The 22,567-nt window shown below is 46.1% G+C and overlaps 1 protein-coding gene across 3 annotated transcripts in view; it reads right to left on the bottom strand.

The window, feature by feature from the left end:
• The window catches only part of LOC134935628 (dihydrofolate reductase-like), a 146,532-nt gene that overhangs the window by 35,775 nt on the left and 88,190 nt on the right, over window positions 1-22,567 (bottom strand). For all 3 annotated transcript variants that reach the window (XM_063930566.1, XM_063930565.1, XM_063930564.1), the window contains 2 exons: window positions 18,966-19,092; window positions 17,822-17,937 (listed from right to left, as the gene is read on the bottom strand). In XM_063930566.1, coding sequence (XP_063786636.1) covers window positions 17,822-17,937; window positions 18,966-19,092 — 243 coding nt within the window. The remainder of the gene's footprint in view (window positions 1-17,821; window positions 17,938-18,965; window positions 19,093-22,567) is intronic.

Raw genomic sequence — 22,567 nt, forward strand, 5'->3', positions numbered from 1 at the left:
GGACGTCAGAGAAAATAAGATTTTACTTACCGATAAATCTATTTCTCGTAGTCCGTAGTGGATGCTGGGCGCCCATCCCAAGTGCGGATTGTCTGCAATACTTGTACATAGTTGTTGTTACAAAAAAATCGGGTTGTTATTGTTGTGAGCCGTCTGTTCAGAGGCTCCTACGTTTGTCATACTGTTAACTGGGTTCAGATCACAAGTTATACGGTGTGATTGGTGTGGCTGGTATGAGTCTTACCCGGGATTCAATATCCTTCCTTATTGTGTACGCTCGTCCGGGCACAGTATCCTAACTGAGGCTTGGAGGAGGGTCATGGGGGGAGGAGCCAGTACACACCACCTGATCCTAAAGCTTTAGTTTTGTGCCCTGTCTCCTGCGGAGCCGCTAATCCCCATGGTCCTGACGGAGTCCCCAGCATTCACTACGGACTACGAGAAATAGATTTATCGGTAAGTAAAATCTTATTTTCCTCGTACTGTCCGTCTCCTCTGGGCACAGTTCTTTAACTGAGGTCTGGAGGAGGGGCATAGGGGGAGGAGCCAGTGCACACCCATCTAAAGTCTTTAGAGTGCCCATGTCTCCTGTGGAGCCCGTCTATACCCCATGGTCCTTACGGAGTCCCCAGCATCCTCTACGGACTAGGAGAAAAAGATTTACCGGTAGGTTTAAAATCTTATTATATGAAAATTACTTTGCCACTTAGCCTGTGATTGCAGATGATCTAGTGTATGCTCTGTTTGCCTGCTTGGCTGACATATAAGATTGAGTGAATAGTGATTGTGATACGGTCGGTTCCCCCTTGATGCTAGACAAGCCTACTATCTGGAAAGTCTTGGGGGGAGGGTGCTGCTACCATGGCTCATGGACAGACCTTACACCTCTGGTGCTACCCATGTGGGGCCACTAGTACAATTTTTTTTTCTAGGCCCGCCTTTTGTTCCCAATCCACCCCTGTGTGTGTGTGTGTGTGTGTGTGTGTGTGTGTGTGTGGGGGGGGGGCATCACACTCCACCCCCGCTTCAGGCCCTCCTCCCCTTCCAGTGGGCGCATGCGGCCGCTTCACGGTCACACGTAAAGTGAATTTTTTTTTATATTTTCACAATAAGGTCCTAACACTTAGATTGTAAACTCGTTGGCCTGTCATTGCATGTCATTTGTTTGTATCATGATCCCATCAAAGTACACCTCTACGTAACATGTTAGAGCTTTATAAATAAATATATAATTTCTTTTTATTTCTTTTTTAAGAAAAATAAAGAAATACATATGCTGTATAGCTATTCCATGTTAGTAAAGCAAAGGAACTCCAGTGTCTGAGACCCTCAGCAGAATAGAGATGGGGCCCTTAGAGCTGTTAGCAGTAGAGATGAGCGGGTTCGGTTCTCCGAGATCCGAACCCCCCCGAATTTCACCTATTTTACACGGTTCCAAGGCAGCCTCGGATCTACCCGCCTTGCTCGGTTAACCCGAACGCGGCCGAACGTCATGATCCCGTTGTCGGATTCTCGCAAGATTCGTATTCTATATAAAGAGCCGCGCGTCGCTGCCATTTTCACTCGTGCATTGGAGATTGAACGGAGAGGACGTGGCTGCGTTCTCTCCCTGAAAAGCTCTGTATCTGTGCTCAGTGTGCTGCAAATATCTGTGCTCAGTGTGCTGCAAATATCTGTGCTGAAAATATCTACGTTCTCTGCGTGAAAACGCTCCATATCTGTGCTCAGTGTGCTGCAAATACCTGTGCTCAGTGTGCTGCATTGTGGGGACCACCAGTATATAATTATAGTAGTACAGTACAGTAGGCCATTGCTGTATCTTGCAGCTCTGTGTCAAGTATACTATCTCTGTGCTGCATTATTGTGAGCAATATATAGTAGGACAGTGCAGCATTTCGGTGACCAGCAGTATACATATAGTACAGTACAGTAGGCCATTGCTGTATCTTGCAGCTCTATGTCAAGTATACTATCTCTGAGCTGCATTATTGTGAGCAGTATATAGTAGGACAGTGCAGCATTTTGGTGACCAGCAGTATACATATATTACAGTACAGTAGGCCATTTCTGTATCTTGCAGCTCTGTGTCAAGTATACTATCTCTGTGCTGCATTATTGTGAGCAGTATATTGTAGGACAGTGCAGCATTTTGGTGACCAGCAGCATACATATGGTGCAGTACAGTAGGCCATTGTTGTATCTTGCAGCTCTGTGTCAAGTATACTATCTCTGTGCTGCATTATTGTGAGCAGTATATAGTAGGACAGTGCAGCATTTTGGTGACCAGTAGTATAAATATAGTACAGTACAGTAGGCCATTGCTGTATCTTGCAGCGCTGTGTCAAGTATACTATCTCTGTGCTGCATTATTGTGAGCAGTATATAGTAGGACAGTGCAGCATTTTGGTGACCAGTAGTATAAATATAGTACAGTACAGTAGGCCATTGCTATTGATATATTACTGGCATACAATTCCACACATTAAAAAATGGAGAACAAAAATGTGGAGGGTAAAATAGGGAAAGATCAAGATCCACTTCCACCTCATGCTGAAGCTGCTGCTACTAGTCATGGCCGAGATGATGAAATGCCATCAACGTCGTCTGCCAAGGCCGATGCCCAATGTCATAGTAGAGAGCATGTAAAATCCAAAAAACAAAAGTTCAGTAAAATTACCCAAAAATCTAAATTAAAAGCGTCTGAGGAGAAGCGTAAACTTGCCAATATGCCATTTACGACATGGAGTGACAAGGAACGGCTGAGGCCCTGGCCTATGTTCATGGCTAGTGGTTCAGCTTCACATGAGGATGGAAGCACTCATCCTCCCGCTAGAAAAATGAAAAGAATTAAGCTGGCAAAAGCACTGCAAAGAACTGTGCGTTCTTCTAAATCACAAATCCCCAAGGAGAGTCCAATTGTGTCGGTTGCGATACCTGACCTTCCCAACACTGGACGGGCAGAGGTGGTGCCTTCCACCATTTGCACGCCCCCTGCAAGTGCTATAAGGAGCACCCACAGTCCAGTTCCTGATGGTCAAATTGAAGATGTCACTGTTGAAGTACACCAGGATGAGGATATGGGTGTTGCTGGTGCTGAGGAGGAAATTGACAAGGAGGATTCTGATGGTGAGGTGGTTTGTTTAATTCAGGCACCCGGGGAGACACCTTTTGTCCGTGGGATGAATATGGCCATTGACATGCCTGGTCAAATTACAAAAAAAATCACTTTTTCGGTGTGGAATTATTTAAACAGAAATGCGGACAACTGGTGTCAAGCAGTGTGTTGCCTTTGTCAAGCTGTAATAAGTAGGGATAAGGACGTTAACCACCTAGGAACATCATCCCTTATACGTCACCTGGACCGCATTCATCAGAAGTCATTGACAAGTTCAAAGACTTTGGGTGACAGCGGAAGCAGTCCACTGACAACTAAATCCCTTCCTCTTGTACCCAAGCTCCTGCAAACCAAACCACCAACTCCCTCAGTGTCAATTTCCTCCTTAGACAGGAACGCCAATAGTCCTGCAGGCCATGTCACTGGCAAGTCTGACAAGTCCTCTCCTAACTGGGATTCCTCAGATGGATCCTTGAGTGTAATGCCTACTGCTGCTGGCGCTGCTGTTGTTGCTGCTGGGAGTCGATTGTCATCCCAGAGGGGAAGTCGGAAGACCACTTGTACTACTTCCAGCAAGCAATTGACTGTCCAACAGTCCTTTGCGAGGAAGATGACATATCACAGCAGTCATCCTGCTGCAAAGCGGATAACTCAGGCCTTGGCAGCTGTGTTGGTGTTAAACGTGTGTCCGGTATCCACCGTTAATTCACAGGGAATTAGAGAATTTCTTAAGGTAGTGTGTCCCCGGTACCAAATACTATCTAGGTTCCACTTCTCTAGGCAGGCGATACCGAGAATGTACACAGACGTCAGAAAAAGAGTCACCAGTGTCGTAAAAAATGCAGTTGTACTCAATGTCCACCTAACCATGGACATGTGGACAAGTGGAGCAGGGCAGACTCAGGACTATATGACTGTGACAGCCCACTGGGTAGATGTATTGCCTCCCGCAGCAAGAACAGCAGCGGCGGCACCAGTAGCAGCATCTCGCAAACGCCAACTTGTTCCTAGGCAGGCTACGCTTTGTATCATCGCTTTCATTAAGAGGCACACAGCTGACAACCTCTTACAGAAACTGAGGAACATCATCGCAAAATGGCTTACCCCAATTGGACTCTCCTGGGGATTTGTGACATCGGACAACGCCACCAATATTGTGCGTGCATTACATGTGGGCAAATTCCAGCACGTCCCATGTTTTGCACATACATTGAATTTGGTGGTGCAGAATTATTTAAAAAACGACAGGGGCATGCAAGAGATGCTGTCGGTGGCCCGAAGAATTGCGGGCCACGTTCGGCATTCAGCCACCGCGTGCCAAAGACTGGAGCACCAGCAAACACTCCTGAACCTGCCCCGCCATTATCTGAAGCAAGAGGTGGTAACGAGGTGGAATTCAACCTTCTATATGCTTCAGAGGATGGAGGAGCAGCAAAAGGCCATTCAAGCCTATACATCTGCCTACAATATAGGCAAAGGAGGGGGAATGCACCTGACTCAAGCGCAGTGGAGAATGATTTCAACGTTGTGCAAGGTTCTGCAACCCTTTGAACTTGCCACACGTGAAGTCAGTTCAGACACTGCCAGCCTGAGTCAGGTCATTCCCTTTATCAGATTTTTGCAGAAGCAGCTGGAGAGATTGAAGGAGGAGCTAAAACGGAGCGATTCCGCTAGGCATGTGGGACTTGTGGATGGAGCCCTTAATTCGCTTAACCAGGATTCACGGGTGGTCAATCTGTTGAAATCAGAGCACTACATTTTGGCCACCGTGCTCGATCCTAGGTTTAAAGCCTACGTTGTATCTCTCTTTCCGGCAGACACAAGTCTGCACATGTTCAAAGACCTGCTGGTGAGACACTTGTCAAGTCAAGCGGAACGTTACCCATCAACAGCTCTTCCTTCACATTCTCCCGCAACTGGGGCTGCGAGGAAAAGGCTAATGTCGTCTACTGTCACTGCGTATGATTCTGTCACCATTGAAAGAATGGTGGAGGATCATATGAGTGACAGCATCCAAGTAGGCACGTCAGACAGTCCGTACGTATACTGGCAGGAAAAAGAAGCAATTTGGAGGCCCTTGCACAGACTGGCTTTATTTTACCTAAGTTGACCCCCCCCCCCCCCCCTCTCCAGTGTGTACTCCGAAAGAGTGTTTAGTGCAGCCGGTCACCTTGTCAGCGATCGGCGTACGAGGTTACTTCCACAAAATGTGGAGAAGATGATGTTCATCAAAATGAATTATAATCAATTGCTCCGTGGAGACATTCACCAGCAATTGCCTCCAGAAAGTACACAGGGACCTGAGATGGTGGATTCCAGTGGCGACGAATTAATACTCTGTGAGGAGGGGGATGTACACAGTGAAAGGGGTAATGAATCGGACGATGAGGAGGAGGTGGACATCTAGCCTCTGTAGAGCCAGTTTGTGCAAGGAGAGATTGATTGCTTCTTTTTTGGTGGGGGCCCAAACCAACCAGTCATTTCAGCCACAGTCGTGTGGCAGACCCTGTGGTTGAAATGATGGGTTTGTTAAAGTGTGCATGTCCTGTTTATAAAACATAAGGGTGGGTGGGAGGGCCCAAGGACAATTCCATCTTGCACCTCCTTTTTTTTTTTTTTTTTATCTCTGCATCATGTGATGTTTGGGGCTAATTTTTTTAAGTGCCATCCTGTCTGACACTGCAGTGCCACTCCTAGATGGGCCAGGTGTTTGTGCCGCCCACTTGGGTCGCTTAGCTTAGTCATCCAGCGACCTTGGTGCAAGTTTTAGGACTAAAAATAACATTGTGAGGTGTGAGGTGTTCAGAATAGACTGGAAATGAGTGGAAATTATGGTTATTGAGGTTAATAATACTATGGGATCAAAATTACCCCTAAATTCTATGATTTAAGCTGTTTTTGAGGGTTTTTTAAAAAAAAAAAACCACCCGAATCCAAAACACACCCGAATCCGACAAAAAAATTTCAGGGAGGTTTTGCCAAAACGCGTCCGAATACAAAACACGGCCGCGGAACCGAATCCAAAACCAGAGCACAAAACCCGAAAAATTTCCGGTGCACATCTCTAGTTAGCAGATATATATCACTGCTCCTTTACCCATCCTTTACTCTGACACAAGTGTTGCTGTGTGTCCAGTGATTGCTGGTCACTTAGGGGTATACTTACTAAAGTGCATGTTTCCAGATGTGGAGATGTTGCCCACAGCAATTAATCATTTTCTACTTATCATTATCTAGTGTCACGATCCGGGTATCTGGACGCCATTTCTTACCCATCAGATGCCTCCTAAGGCTGGCTCAGCGCTCCAGGACCGGATCCCATCTGTTATCCTAATGTTCACATTCCTGCATCCTCTCCTGTCTCTCTGAGACGCTGTCACAGTAACGCCTTATTACATCTGGCATGGCGTCTCCCGCGGCCTCCGCCGCCGTCCCTGAGCTTCTGCATGCAGAGTGTCAGAGTGGCGATTACGTCAGCCGCGGCCTCCGCTGTGTCCGCGTGGTTGGATGTGCACTTGTCAGCCTGGCGTCTCCTGTCTCCAGTGGCCGGCGCCGCCATTACTGTTTTCATTACCACATGGATTACAAACCAAACTTCCCTCCAAGTGTCTGCATGGGTGCAGCCATCTTGGATTCTGTCAGCTGATCATTTCCTCCAATCTGTTGTCAGTATTGTTAATCTGCATAATTGCCTAGCCAATCCCTTCCTTGCTGCAGGTATAAATACACTGTGCCTGAGCAAGGAAGGCGTCAGTGCTTTGGTTGTCAAACCTAGTTCCTGTTTGTCTCTCTCCTGTGATTGTCTTCCAGGTTCCAGCTCCTGTCTCAAGACTTCCACCATAGAGACCCGCACCAGCATTCCACCTGCGGTGTAGCCTGACTCTCCAATCCATTGTGGATTCATCTGTTTCCAGCTACAACATTACCTGCTTCCAGCTCAGCTTCCAGCAGAGTACAGCTTCCCTTAAAGGGCCGGTGTCCTTTCTACACTTTACCACTCTCCACCGGTATTATTATTTCTCCGCTCTCAAGTTCTACATTTCAGTTCATATTTCATCGCTCCCAAGTTCATTTATTATTTAACTGGTTCCAGCCAGTATCCACTCCGTGCTAACAACAGTCTGGTTCCAGCCAGTATCCACAGCAGCTGTTTCACCTTCAGCAACCCAGCTTTTCCTGGAACACCAGCTGGCACAATCCTGGGTTATCTCCATTGCTACAGTCGGGCCTGGTAAGGACTTTCCATCTAGAAGATCATAAGAACTATCTCACACTACCAGTGCCCTGTGGCTCCTGCCATCCTGTAGTACCCAGGAACTGTATTTATTATTTGCTGACTTTTACGTTTTCTTTTACTGCTGCTGTGTTGCGGAGTTGTCATAATAAACATCATTGACTTTTATCCAAGTTGTCGTGGTCACGCCTTCGGGCAGTTATTATTCATGTTACTTACATGTCCAGGGGTCTGATACAACCTCCCGGGTTCCGGTACATCTCAGCCCCTACAACTGAGGCTGCCTCCCGTCAGCTCAGGCCCTCAGTTGTGACAGTAAGCACTGACCTAATGAATCCAGCCGGAGACCAGGATCAAGCGGCCAGGCCGATGCAAGAACTGGCAGCCCGACTAGAACATCAGGAGGCTGCACAGGGCCACATCATCCGCTGTCTCCAGGATCTCTCTACTCGGCTGGATGGGATTCAGACAACTCTCCGTGGATCAGGCGCATCTGGTGCGTCAACCACAGTGACTCCAGCTATAACCCCACCCACCTTACCCATTTCTGCTCCACGTCTTCATCTTCCAACGCCAGCAAAATTTGACGGATCTCCAAGATTCTGCAGGGGATTTCTCAACCAGTGTGAGATTCAGTTTGAGCTACAACCTGGCAATTTTCCCAGTGACCGTACAAAAATTGCCTACATCATCTCTCTTCTCAGTGGCTCCGCCCTTGACTGGGCATCACCGTTATGGGAGAGGTCCGACACCCTGCTATCTTCTTACACTGCATTCGTGTTAACATTCAGGCGCATCTTCGACGAGCCAGGCCGGGTAACCTCAGCTTCATCCGAGATTCTCCGTTTACGCCAGGGGTCACGTACTGTAGGACAATATCTGATACAGTTCCAGATCCTGGCATCCGAACTGGCATGGAACGACGAGGCCCTGTATGCTGCATTCTGGCATGGCTTATCTGAGCTTATTAAAGATGAGTTAGCTACCAGAGACTTACCTTCTAAGTTAGATGAGCTAATCTCACTCTGCACGAAAGTTGATTTACGTTTCAGAGAGAGAGCAACTGAGCGTGGAAGATCATCTGCTCCAAAATCTTCTGCTCCTCCTCCTCGTCAACTGTCACCATCTAAAGATGAGCCCATGCAAATTGGCCGTTCCCGTTTAACTCCTGCTGAGCGCCGAAGACGTCTCTCTGAGTCTCTTTGTCTTTACTGTGCAGCTCCGTCTCACACCATCAATGCCTGTCCCGAACGTCCGGGAAAACTCCAAACCCTAGCTCGCCCAGGAGAGGGCCGGCTAGGAGTAATGATCTCCTCTCCATCTCCTCATGATTGTAATCTCCCAGTCTCGCTTCAAGTTGCTCAACGTTATCGGAACGTCATTGCTCTCCTTGATTCCGGAGCAGCTGGGAACTTTATTACTGAAGCCTATGTTAAACGGTGGTCCCTACCCACCGAGAGACTTCCTTCCTCCTTTTCCTTAACTGCCGTGGATGGCAGTAAAATTTTTGATACTGTTATTGCTCTAAGGACTCTACCAGTTCGTCTGAGAGTGGGAGTTCTTCATTCCGAACTTATTTCACTTTTAGTGATTCCAAGAGCCACACATCCTGTGGTCCTGGGCCTTCCATGGCTCCGTCTTCACAATCCTACAATTGATTGGACGACTACGCAAATCCTGGCATGGGGTTCCTCCTGTGCAGAGACATGTTTGTTTAAAGTATTGCCTGTCTGTTCTTCCTCCCCCAGGTCGTCTGATGTTCCACCTCCTCCATATCAAGATTTCACGGATGTGTTCAGTAAAGCTTCTGCTGATATCCTTCCTCCTCATAGAGAATGGGACTGCCCGATTGATCTCGTTCCAGGGAAGGTTCCACCTCGAGGCCGAACTTATCCGTTGTCTCTGCCTGAGACGCATTCTATGGAGGAATACATTAAAGAGAACCTAGCAAAGGGGTTCATTCGACCTTCTTCTTCCCCAGCCGGCGCAGGCTTCTTTTTTGTAAAAAAGAAAGATGGTGGTCTGCGGCCGTGCATCGACTACAGAGGTTTGAACGACATTACCATCAAGAACCGTTATCCTTTACCCCTGATTACTGAGCTCTTTGACAGAGTTAGCGGAGCTACCATCTTTACAAAGCTGGACTTGCGAGGTGCATACAATCTCATCCGGATCCGTGAGGGTGACGAGTGGAAGACCGCCTTTAACACCCGTGACGGACATTATGAGTACCTCGTCATGCCCTTCGGATTGAGCAATGCTCCAGCTGTCTTCCAGCATTTTGTCAATGAGATTTTCAGAGACATTCTATACCGTCATGTCGTGGTCTATCTAGACGATATCCTCATTTTTGCCAACGATTTAGAGGAACATCGTTTTTGGGTTAAAGAGGTTCTGTCCCGTCTCCGTGTCAATCATCTCTATTGCAAATTAGAAAAATGCGTCTTTGAAGTCAAGTCCATTCCGTTTCTAGGGTACATTGTGTCCGGTTCCGGACTAGAGATGGATCCTGAGAAACTACAAGCAATTCAGAATTGGCCGGTACCCTTAACCCTCAAAGGGGTCCAGAGGTTCTTAGGGTTCGCCAATTATTACCGAAAGTTTATACGAGACTTTTCCACCATTGTGGCGCCTATTACTGCTTTCACCAAGAAGGGTGCTAACCCGTCCAAGTGGTCTGAAGAAGCCATGCAAGCTTTTCATCTTTTAAAACAGAGGTTCATCTCTGCGCCTGTCCTGAAACAGCCTGACATCGACTCTCCTTTCATCCTAGAGGTGGATGCCTCCTCCGTTGGAGTAGGAGCGGTGTTATCTCAGAGGGCTAAAGATGGCCATTTACATCCTTGCAGTTTCTTCTCCCGGAAGTTCTCCCCAGCTGAGCGCAACTATGCCATTGGCGACCAGGAGTTGCTAGCCATCAAGCTCGCTCTAGAAGAGTGGAGGTATCTGTTGGAGGGAGCTTCTCATTTAATCACCATACTTACAGACCACAAGAACCTTTTATACCTGAAGGGCGCACAATGTCTCAACCCTCGTCAGGCCAGATGGGCACTTTTCTTTTCCAGGTTCGACTTTAAACTCCAGTTCTGTCCGGGCTCTCAGAATCGCAAGGCCGATGCCCTTTCCCGCTCATGGGAGCAAGAAAATGAGTCAGAGTCTTCAGACAAGCATCCTATTATAAATCCGTTGGCATTCTCCACGGTAGGGATGGACTCTACGCCCCCATCAGGGAAAAGTTTTGTGAAGCCGATGCTAAGGAAGAAGCTCATGCATTGGGCCCATGCTTCCCGTTTTGCCGGACATACAGGTATCCAAAAAACCCTGGAGTTTATCTCTAGGTCCTATTGGTGGCCAACTCTGAAAAAGGACGTCTTGGAGTTTATTGCATCTTGCCCAAAGTGTGCCCAACATAAAGTATCCCGCCAGTCGCCTGCGGGGCAACTGGTTCCACTATCCGTTCCCCGTCCACCATGGACCCACTTGTCGATGGATTTTATTACAGACTTACCCATGTGCAACAAGTTCAATACCATCTGGGTGGTAGTTGACCGGTTCACCAAGATGGCACACTTCATTCCTCTCACCGGTCTTCCGTCAGCTTCCAAGTTGGCTCAAGTATTCATACAAGAGATCTTCCGACTCCACGGTCTTCCTGAAGAAATTATCTCAGATCGAGGAGTTCAATTCACAGCCAAATTCTGGCGAAGTTTATGTCAAGTCCTCCAAGTCAAGCTAAAGTTTTCCACGGCTTACCATCCTCAGACCAATTGTCAAACCGAGAGGGTGAATCAGGACTTGGAGGCCTTCCTCCGCATCTATGTGTCCTCCTCTCAAGATGACTGGGTTCAATTACTTCCCTGGGCCGAGTTCTGTCATAACAACCAGTATCATTCTTCATCTGCTTCAACACCATTCTTCACTAACTTTGGATTCCACCCTAAAGTCCCTGAGTTCCAACCGCTTCCAGCAACTTCTGTTCCCGCAGTGGATATCACCTTGCATCAGTTTGCCAATATCTGGAAGAGCGTACGATCAGCTCTGCTCAAGGCATCGTTCAGGTACAAGAAGTTTGCGGATAAGAAGCGTCGAGCAGTTCCTGCTCTCAAGGTGGGTGATCGGGTATGGTTATCCACGAAGAATTTGAGGTTAAGAGTTCCCAGTATGAAGTTTGCACCTCGCTATATCGGTCCTTTCAAGATTGAACAAGTCATCAATCCTGTTGCTTACAGACTCCAGTTGCCTCCCTTCTTAAAAATACCCAGGACATTCCATGTTTCCCTGTTGAAACCGCTGATCTTGAATCGGTTTCATTCCTCACTTCCTCCAACTCCGAAAGTCCAAACTCAACGAGGCGTTGAGTATGAAGTGGCCAAGATCCTGGACTCACGTCACCGTTACGGTCAACTACAATATCTTATTGACTGGAAGGGTTATGGTCCTGAGGAACGTTCATGGACCAATGCTTCTGATGTCCATGCTCCTGCCTTGGTCCGGAGATTCCATTCCAAGTTTCCTCAAAAGCCAAAGAAGTGTCCTGGGGCCACTCCTAAAGGGGGGGGGTGCTGTCACGATCCGGGTATCTGGACGCCATTTCTTACCCATCAGATGCCTCCTAAGGCTGGCTCAGCGCTCCAGGACCGGATCCCATCTGTTATCCTAATGTTCACATTCCTGCATCCTCTCCTGTCTCTCTGAGACGCTGTCACAATAACGCCTTATTACATCTGGCATGGCGTCTCCCGCGGCCTCCGCCGCCGTCCCTGAGCTTCTGCATGCAGAGTGTCAGAGTGGCGATTACGTCAGCCGCGGCCTCCGCTGTGTCCGCGTGGTTGGATGTGCACTTGTCAGCCTGGCGTCTCCTGTCTCCAGTGGCCGGCGCCGCCATTACTGTTTTCATTACCACATGGATTACAAACCAAACTTCCCTCCAAGTGTCTGCATGGGCGCAGCCATCTTGGATTCTGTCAGCTGATCATTTCCTCCAATCTGTTGTCAGTATTGTTAATCTGCATAATTGCCTAGCCAATCCCTTCCTTGCTGCAGGTATAAATACACTGTGCCTGAGCAAGGAAGGCGTCAGTGCTTTGGTTGTCAAACCTAGTTCCTGTTTGTCTCTCTCCTGTGATTGTCTTCCAGGTTCCAGCTCCTGTCTCAAGACTTCCACCATAGAGACCCGCACCAGCATTCCACCTGCGGTGTAGCCTGACTCTCCAATCCATTGTGGATTCATCTGTTTCCAGCTACAACATTACCTGCTTCCAGCTCAGCTTCCAGCAGAGTACAGCTTCCCTTAAAGGGCCGGTGTCCTTTCTACACTTTACCACTCTCCACCGGTATTATTATTTCTCCGCTCTCAAGTTCTACATTTCAGTTCATATTTCATCGCTCCCAAGTTCATTTATTATTTAACTGGTTCCAGCCAGTATCCACTCCGTGCTAACAACAGTCTGGTTCCAGCCAGTATCCACAGCAGCTGTTTCACCTTCAGCAACCCAGCTTTTCCTGGAACACCAGCTGGCACAATCCTGGGTTATCTCCATTGCTACAGTCGGGCCTGGTAAGGACTTTCCATCTAGAAGATCATAAGAACTATCTCACACTACCAGTGCCCTGTGGCTCCTGCCATCCTGTAGTACCCAGGAACTGTATTTATTATTTGCTGACTTTTACGTTTTCTTTTACTGCTGCTGTGTTGCGGAGTTGTCATAATAAACATCATTGACTTTTATCCAAGTTGTCGTGGTCACGCCTTCGGGCAGTTATTATTCATGTTACTTACATGTCCAGGGGTCTGATACAACCTCCCGGGTTCCGGTACATCTCAGCCCCTACAACTGAGGCTGCCTCCCGTCAGCTCAGGCCCTTAGTTGTGACATCTAGCACCTTCTAGAAAATAATAGCCAGAATCTTATTGGTTGCTATGGGCAACATCTCAACTTTACAAAAAATACCACTTAGGCCACTCAGTTGTATAGTGCAGCCAGTGGCATTTGAAAGGAATTATCAGCAGGAAGATGAGTCAGATTTAATGGCAGCTGTCTAAATTAGCTTATTAGTTCCAAGTGATAATTTTGGGAAGCATAAACAATTGTGCTATTCTGGTCAGGGTCATCTTAACGTATGGGCACACAGTGCAGCAGCCCAGGGCCTCATAATTCTAGGGGCCTTCAAGCAGGGAGACCCAGGCCTCTCTACCTGCCTCCCAAGCTACAGCCAGACAGTGAATACAGAGCCGTCTTAACAGCAGTGTAGGCCCCTGGGCACAGCAATGCACTGGGGCCCCTACCCACGCATCAGCGGTAGGGGTGGGGGGTGCTATCAGTGGCAGCTTTGATGTCCCGCGGGGGATAGGGGGTTCTATCTTTCGTTCAGCATGTAGGACCTGGAGAAATAATTTCTGCTAATTACTCCTTTACTTCACAAATGGTGCGGGAAGGAGAATGCTAAACTGTAGAAGGGGACATTGGGCTGAATGAAGGGGCCCCAGTACATGACTTCCAGGGTGGTAGGGGGTGTTTAATACACAGGGGAGGGGTGGATAGTGGAGTGGGCTTAATATTCATCATTTTCCGGGGGTCAGGGCAGCTTGCTTTACTGCAGATATCTCCAGTTCCTGGAAATAGATTTCTTAGCTTAACTGGGATAAAAAAACTAGAGAGTCCCACCTTTCAGGAGGTGCTGGGGACTTGGGGATCAGACTTCAGTAGCCAGAGCAATCCACCGACAAAAATATAAAACTGCATATTAGGCATGTGGAGCTGTAGCAGGGACCAGCTGCTTGAAGGCTGATATCTCTGGTTCTGGACATAGTAGAGACAAGCTGCCAATGTCCACTGAAAGGGGAGAGTCACAGCTTTTGGAGTATTCCCTCAGAAAAACTCTAAGTCAGACAAAACCCTAGATATCTAGCTGGGAAGAACAATTAACAGGCTTGGATGGGGACTACTGCTTTGAAGTCAGATATCTCCGGTTCCCCAGGGCCGATTTTCAAAAATCTGGTACCCCTGGAAAGAGGGGACCCTCAGCTATTAGCCTAGGGCCCTTTTACTCCTGGGGCCCTTGGGCAAGAGCCCATTGAGCCCATACGAAAAGACGGCCCTGAGTGAATACCTGCCAGCATGCTCACTGGTGGATGGTTGAAGTAATCCACCAAACAGAGTGCTGACAACCATTCACTGTACGGAAGTATGTGGGCAGACGGTGCAGAACCAGTTATGTTTTTTTTTTTTTATTACCGTGAATGGGTGAGTAGTGGCCCCAGTGCATTGCTTTGCCCAGTGCCTGGTCATTCTGATTGAGTATGTCTGAAGGTGAGAGGGAGCTATGATTTATAGGAACTCTCTATGAGACATTGGCGCTCATTCCGAGTTTAGAGGTTCCAATACTGGTCAAGCAAGAGGCTCCTACCAGATCTGGAGGGTAACCCGCACCGAGATAAATAAATTATATATGAATCATAAAGTTGGGATGCCTTTCATCATGTCTAGTTTAATCCTATTTTAGGGATTCACACATATATATATATATATATATATATATATATATATATATATATATATATAAAAAGAAAATTTGAAGGCTTACAGAGGTGCTACCAACTGGTTTAAATGAGGATATAGAGTCAAATCCCCATAGAGAGGGGAAAGGAAAAAGAAACCAGGTAAGTTTTAGGTGCACTCATCCAACTGATACATTTTAATATAATTATTATTGTAAAGCATATATATCCACAGCAACAATGTCAAATAAAGGCTTAAATGCCCAATAATCTAAATTGATGCATAAGTTTCTTTTATATATTATATTTATATGGTTCTCAATTGTCCTTTATTAAGAATGGAGCGAAATATTAAAATTCATAGAGAGAGAAAAAATTTTTTTTGTGAAGTAAGACAAATTAAACAATATGTGAATAAAGATTTAAAAACAAAGCTATTGTGTTCTTCCCTTAGTCTGTTTTCTTGTATTTATTTCAATTGTGCATTCACATACATGTATTCATGCAGCACTGTATCAGTGCTATGGCCCTCATTCCGAGTTGATCGCTCGTTATTTTTCATCGCATCGCAGTGAAATTTCGCTTAGTGCGCATGCGCAATAGTCGCACTGCGACTGCGCCAAGTAACTTTGCTATGAAGATTGGATTTTTACTCACGGCTTTTTCTTCGCTCCGGCGATCGTAGTGTGATTGACAGGAAATGGGTGTTACTGGGCGGAAACACAGCGTTTTAGGGGCGTGTGGATGAAAACGCTACCGTTTCCGGAAAAAACGCAGGAGTGGCCGGAGAAACGGGGGAGTGTCTGAGCGAACGCTGGGTGTGTTTCTGACGTCAATCCAGGAACGACAAGCACTGAACTGATCGCACAGGCAGAGTAAGTGTGGAGCTACTCTAAAACTGCTAAGTAGTTTATGATCGCAATAATGCGAATACATCGGTCGCAATTTTAGGATGCTAAGATACACTCCCAGTAGGCGTAGGCTTAGCGTGTGTAACTCTGCTAAATTCGCCTTGCGACCGATCAACTCGGAATGAGGGCCTATGTTCATATGAGACCTGCAATTTTTGTAATAGCAGGAGCCTATGTACTGTGACAGAGAAAAAGATATGCTGTCTTCCTTTTGAGTCACAAACTGTTACTTCAAATTGTAACTGTGTTTCAAAAATATGCAACAATAAGTCACCACTCCTTCCCTTAAGGCTGTAAATATAATAAACTTGATTCTGATGTTATAGCTAAGTAGTGAGACAATGTTGCTAAGTATGTGACTCAGGCCTGGAATCAAAGACTGTCATACAAAGTAAAAATACTTGTATAATATAGTATGAATAGCCTAGGTATTAGAGAGAACTAGTGGGGATATGCTTTGATAAAAAGTCTCACTGTACTGTGTTCAAAACTGTCTGTTTTATATATCTCATCAATCTCTGATACCAACTACTGCTATTAATACTGCATGAAGTAGTTTACATATATAGGTTGGTATTGCATATACGTATTAGCAGCAATTGTCACTTGTGCTGCACAATATTAAATTGTGTTCATACAGGACATATTGATAGCACATTCACTGCTAACCGTATTTAACTAAGTTGCAGTTTGTGTCAGTACCGGAGGATCGTGCCCATTTATAAATTAATAGCAGTGCGTATATAATTACACTGAATTTCCGCTACACACAGAAACAGTATTACATATGAGACATTTTAAAGAAGGATCAGTTCGTTTTATCCCATATCTGGCACAAACCCCACATTGTCTCTTTTATTTAATATTACTGAGATCCAGCCCGCAGCATAAGAATAAAGCCTCAATAGATATAATAAACGCTCAGAGAATTCCTCTGAAACATAAGTATATTTGGCTCCTTATCACATTCTATAGGTCTCAAATGTATGTTATATGCCATTTGCACATTTAGATATTAATAATACGGGAACACATAGCTACATCCTCACTGGTGGATGGTTGAAGTAATCCACCAATCAGAGTGCTGACAACCATTCACTGTACGGAAGTATGTGGGCAGACGGTGCAGAACCAGTTATGTTTTTTTTTTATTACCGTGAATGGGTGAGTAGTGGCCCCAGTGCATTGCTTTGCCCAGTGCCTGGTCATTCTGATTGAGTATGTCTGAAGGTGAGAGGGAGCTATGATTTATAGGAACTCTCTATGAGACATTGGCGCTCATTCCGAGTTGTTCGCTCGCTAGCTGCTTTTAGCAGCATTGCACACGCTAGGCCGCCGCCCTCTGGGAGTGTATCTTAGCATAGCAGAATTGCGAACGAAAGATTAGCAAAACTGCTACTAAATAATTCTTTGCAGTTTCTGAGTAGCCCCAGACCTACTCCTAGATTGCAATCAGCTCAGTCCGTTTAGTTCCTGGTTTGACATCACAAACACGCCCTGCGTTCGGCCAGCCACTCCCCCGTTTCTCCAGACACTCCCGCGTTTTTACCTGACACGCCTGCGTTTTTTAGCACACTCCCAGAAAACGCTCAGTTACCACCCAGAAACGCCCCTTTCCTGTCAATCATTCACCGATCAGCAGTGCGACTGAAAAGCGTCGCTCGAACACCAGCAAATCTACTAAGTTTTGTGTTAAATAACTTAGCGCATGCGCTCTGCGTACCATGCGCATGCGCAGTTAGCAACAAATCGCAGCATAGCGAAAATCGGCAACGAGCGAACAACTCGGAATGACCATCATAGAGCATAAGGTGAAGTATATGATTATAGTTTCATCCCACTTTCTGGCAAAGGTCTGGGACTAAGGGGTGATGTATCATACCTTCTAAAGAGGACATATGGAGATGTTGCCTATAGTAATCAATCAGCTTCTATCTAGTGCATTCTATAAAATGATAGCTAGGATCTGATTGGATGCTGTGGGCAACACCTCCAACTTCCCTCTTTAGAAAGTTGATACATATCCCCCCAAAGTTGTAATACATTTATTGTGCATAACTTACTTTTCCTTCAGTTTGAAGACTTCTTTGTCAAAAACAGGAAAGAAGGTGTCACATTCGAAATCTGCCATAATCTGGGTGAAGTAGATGTGGTTACACCAAGGGTGTTGCATCATGTTCTAGAATGAGAGGTAACAGGTAAGTATACCAAGGTAAAGGTGCAGAGAAGATAAGGCTCATGCACTTCTTCCTGAAACTAGTGTTAGGGGTCAGTGACGCGAGGACAGAACTCCATAGCGCAGCATCTCTGGTAGGACACTGGCCATCCTGAGGCCAGATCCCACCTGCCAACAAAGCAGTCTTAGTAGAGCTTTCCTGCAAAGGATCATGGAGTCTCGGTCCCATAGTAAGAGGTTTCCTAAGTAAGAAAGGAAGCCTGTAACCTGAGAAAGTGCTATATTCTGACATATCTGTTTTCTCTAATACCTCAATATTTTCAAAGTTATAGAAAGTCGGGTCAAGCAGGCACAGATGTTTCAAGACTAGGGGCATGGATGGCACAGAATGCCGGAAGGAGGTGCTGATTAGTACAATGTCTATGGGGTGGATTCAATTAGCCGTGCGCAGCCATCGGAAGCTTGTGAGACACATTTTTGCAGATTCTGTTCACACCTTTGTAGGGTGCAAGCAGAATCTAGCTTCTAAACTTAACACACAAGTCACCGGAACCTGACTTGTGGCTAGTATAGTCGCCCTTATGTGTCCCTGAAATGTTGTATAAGGTTGCCACTGATGCTCTCTTTTGTTACATTACCATTGAGCTCACTGGCATATCTATAATGGGTGCAAGGTGTGCAGTCTACATGGGCCCCTGGGTACAGGGGGGCCCACACTGCACACTCTGCACCCATTTGATGGATACTTACCCCTCCATAGTTCCATGTCAGCAGCAGCAGCGCTGAATAAATCACTGGGAAAATGGCACTGTGATCATTTATCCGGTGTTTGCGCATGTGCAGTAGGAAAATCACCAGGAAAATGGTCGCCGCACCATTTATCCCTGTCTGGTGAAGCGGTAGGATCTCCTATTAACCCTAGTGCTCAGAGTCCCACTGCACTGCTGGCTAGTGAGGAGGAGGCCCAGACGGAGACTGCACATGGGCCCCTTCCTTTCTTAAGATGCCCCCGATTGAGCTGCATCACTTACTGTATAGCACTCCACTCCACCTAGCACCCATATCGTTTCAATCTGGTCGCTGAGAGGTGGTGATGAGACGAGTTTCACAACTTCTTCTTCATCATGACAAATGTAATCCGCATATTTTGGCACTTCACTAGACAAAATAGTAAAACAGTTTTAGGAGAAATCACGTAAGCTAGTCTGAAGAAAAATGAAGTGACATGTAAAGGATTAGACAGACCACAGGGGGTGGGAGGGTATAAGGTGGCTGCTTTACTGTATAAGCCATTTAGAGCTGCGGTCTTTTGTAATTGTAAATGTCACCTGTCGCACACACACAGAGCAGGAAGATGCAATTTCACAATACAGTCTGTCATTCTACAAGTGATGTCATTCAGGGCTTCACCTCCAAGCTGCATACTCATAAGTATTGGTGCAGCTCACATATCTGTTTACACCATATCTGCTCCAACATAGCCGATAGTAGCTACAGCTGACATACAGTATAACACCGGTCACTCCTATAACTTGTAAGCTTTCAAGCAGGGCTTTCTAGGGGGTCATTCCGAGTTGTTCGCTCGGTAAAAATCTTCGCATCGCAGCGATTTTCCGCTTAATGCGCATGTGCAATGTCCGCACTGCGACTGCGCCAAGTAAATTTGCTATGCACTTAGGAATTTTACTCACGGCATTTTCATCGTTCTGGCGATCGTAATGTGATTGACAGGAAATGGGTGTTCCTGGGCGGAAACAGGCCGTTTTATGGGCGTGTGGGAAAAAACGCTACCGTTTCCGGAAAAAACGCAGGAGTGGCCGGAGAAACGGGGGAGTGTCTGGGCGAACGCTGGGTGTGTTTGTGACGTCAAACCAGGAACGACAAGCACTGAAATGATCGCAGATGCCGAGTAAGTCTGGAGCTACTCAGAAACTGCTACGAGGTGTGTAATCGCAATATTGCGAATACTTCATTCGCAATTTTAAGATGCTAAGATTCACTCCCAGTAGGCGGCGGCTTAGCATGAGCAAATCTGCTAAAATCCGCTTGCGAGCGAACAACTCGGAATGACCCCCCCTAACCTCTTTGTCTGTTTGTTATTTCCAAGTCTTGTTTTATTACTTTTCTATTACTGTTTGGTTCCCAATTGTAAAGCACATCAGAATATTTTGTTATATATAATTAACTGCTAATAAATAAATAAATAAATAAATAAATAAATAAGACATTTAAATGGAAAGCTTGTTTCTCTGACATTAGGTAACAATAATAAACTACGACAGGGGGTGCTCATTGATAATAGACATAGGGGTCTATTTACTATGGACTATGGATATGAAATCGCTGGAGATAAAGTACCAGTCAATCAGCTCCTACCTGTCATTTTTCAAACACAGCCTGCGACATGGCAGTTAGGAGCTGATTAGCTGGTATTTTATCTCCAGCGACTTTATCTCCATCCAAGGCTTAATAAATAGACCCTTTAGTAGCATATCCCAATGTTAAAGTGCAGCAACAAAAGCAAATAAGCAAATAAGTTGTTAGCATGCATAAAACGTGGAATTGAGGCATGGGATGAGAGTGTAATCCTACTGTACAAATCATTGGTACGGCCACACCTTGAATATTGTGTACAGTTCTGGCCACCGCACTATAGAAAAGATATCTTGGAACTTGAAAGGGTTCAGAGGCGAGCCACCAAACTGATCAAGGGGTTAGAGGCACTGGACTATGGGGGTCATACCGAGTTGATCGCACGCTGACGATTTTCTCTGCGCTGCGATCAGGTCTCTACTGTGCATGCGTATGCACCGCAATGCGCAAACACGTCGTACGGGTACAATGCGGATCGTTGCTGAGCTATGGATTTACCGAAGAATCCATACGCACAGCCGATCGCAAGAAGATTGACAGAGGGCGTTTATGGGTGTCAACTGACCGTTTTCTGGGAGTGGTAGGGAAAACGCAGGCGTGTCCGGGCGGGTGTGTGACGTCAATTCCGGCATCAAAAAGAATGAAGTGATCGCAAGGGCTGAGTAAGTTCAGACCTACTCTGAAACTGCACAAAATGTTTTTGCAGAGCTCGTCTGCACAGGCGTTCATACACTTGCAAAGCGAAAATACACTCCCCCGTGGGCGGCAACTATGCGTTTGCACGGCTGCTAAAAACAGCTAGCGAGCAATCAACTTGGAATGAGGGCCTATGAGGAAAGGCTTACTAGGTTAGATATGTTTACACTCAAAAAGCGGCGTCTAAGAGGAGACATTATTAATATTTACAAATCTATAAAGGGACAGTACAAAGATCTATCAGGCGATTTGTTTATCGAAAAGGCTCTACACAGGACACGTGGGCACCCTCTGAGGTTGGAGGAGAGAACGTTTCAAACCGAATGAAGAAAAGGGTTCTTCACAATAAGGGCAGTAACACTAAGGGCAGTAAAAATGTGGAATTCTCTGCCAGAGAAGATAGTAATGGCGGACTCAGTCAATATGTTTAAAAATGAATTAGATAAATTCCTAGCTGAACGAAATATCCAAGGATATAGCATTTAAAGGAAAATATTGTTAGAAAAAGCATGAATTATAGCTGTTATTTAGACCTTGTGGCAGGAGAGGTACTTTGCCACCTGTAAGCTACACACAGGGTCCTGGGGGTGGATGGGAAGTGTGAATGGACCAGGTTCCCATCCATTTGGCCCAGACCAGGTCTTATAGGCTTCTTAGCCCAAGAAGCTGCTTCATCAGCCAGCACCTGGGTGCTGGGTTTAAAGCAGAGTCTCTCCTGACGGCAATTAGTGTCCAGATGATAGGTCTGCTAGGGACAGTGGGATCCGGAGGGCTGGGCCACTAGTGTCAGGATGCCGGGACCTGAAGGGTTCCTTAGTAAGTAAGAGGGAGTGAGGCAGGGCCTAACCTCCCTGGTTGTTTATACTAAAGACAGTTATCTTTGTTTTATGTGTATCTTTGGATTTGAGCAACCTGAATAAAAGGTATTTGTTGTTTTTGCACAAGCCTGGAGTTGGTCGCTGGTGGAATTTTTGTAGCAGAGCAAGACTCCTGTTACACCTATAAACATAACTTAATCTGGGTAATTATAGTTAACTAGTTATATACTGAGTAGTGTAAGAATTATAATACAGGTTGAACTCGATGGACATTTTGTCTTTTTTCAACCTCATCTACTACGTTACTATGACAGTGGTTCTCAAACTGTGTGCTGTGACACCCTGGGGTGCCTCGGAGCACTTGCAGGGGCGCCCTTGGTTGGTGGTCCAGGACCAAATCAAATTATTTACGGTCAATGTAATAGGCAAAACCAGTGCTGGTGGCTGGCAATTATAAAATATGTGGACAAACAGAAGTGAATCCTGTCCCTCACCACAAAACTGACCCTAAGGATGACATTTATATACAATCTACTTAATTTTATTTTTTATCTGAATCTCTCAATAAGAAACTTTTGGCCTAGGGGTGCTGCAAAAAAAAAATTCTGATACTCTAGGGCAGTGGTTCTCAACCTCGGTCCTCAAGTATCCCCAACAGTTCATGTTTTCCAAGTCACCTAGCAGTTGAACAGGTGTATTCATTACTCACTGACACATTATAAAAGACCCACAGGTGGAGCAAATTA

This window comes from Pseudophryne corroboree, chromosome 6, assembly GCF_028390025.1.
Source record: "Pseudophryne corroboree isolate aPseCor3 chromosome 6, aPseCor3.hap2, whole genome shotgun sequence".
Lineage (NCBI taxonomy): Eukaryota > Metazoa > Chordata > Amphibia > Anura > Myobatrachidae > Pseudophryne > Pseudophryne corroboree.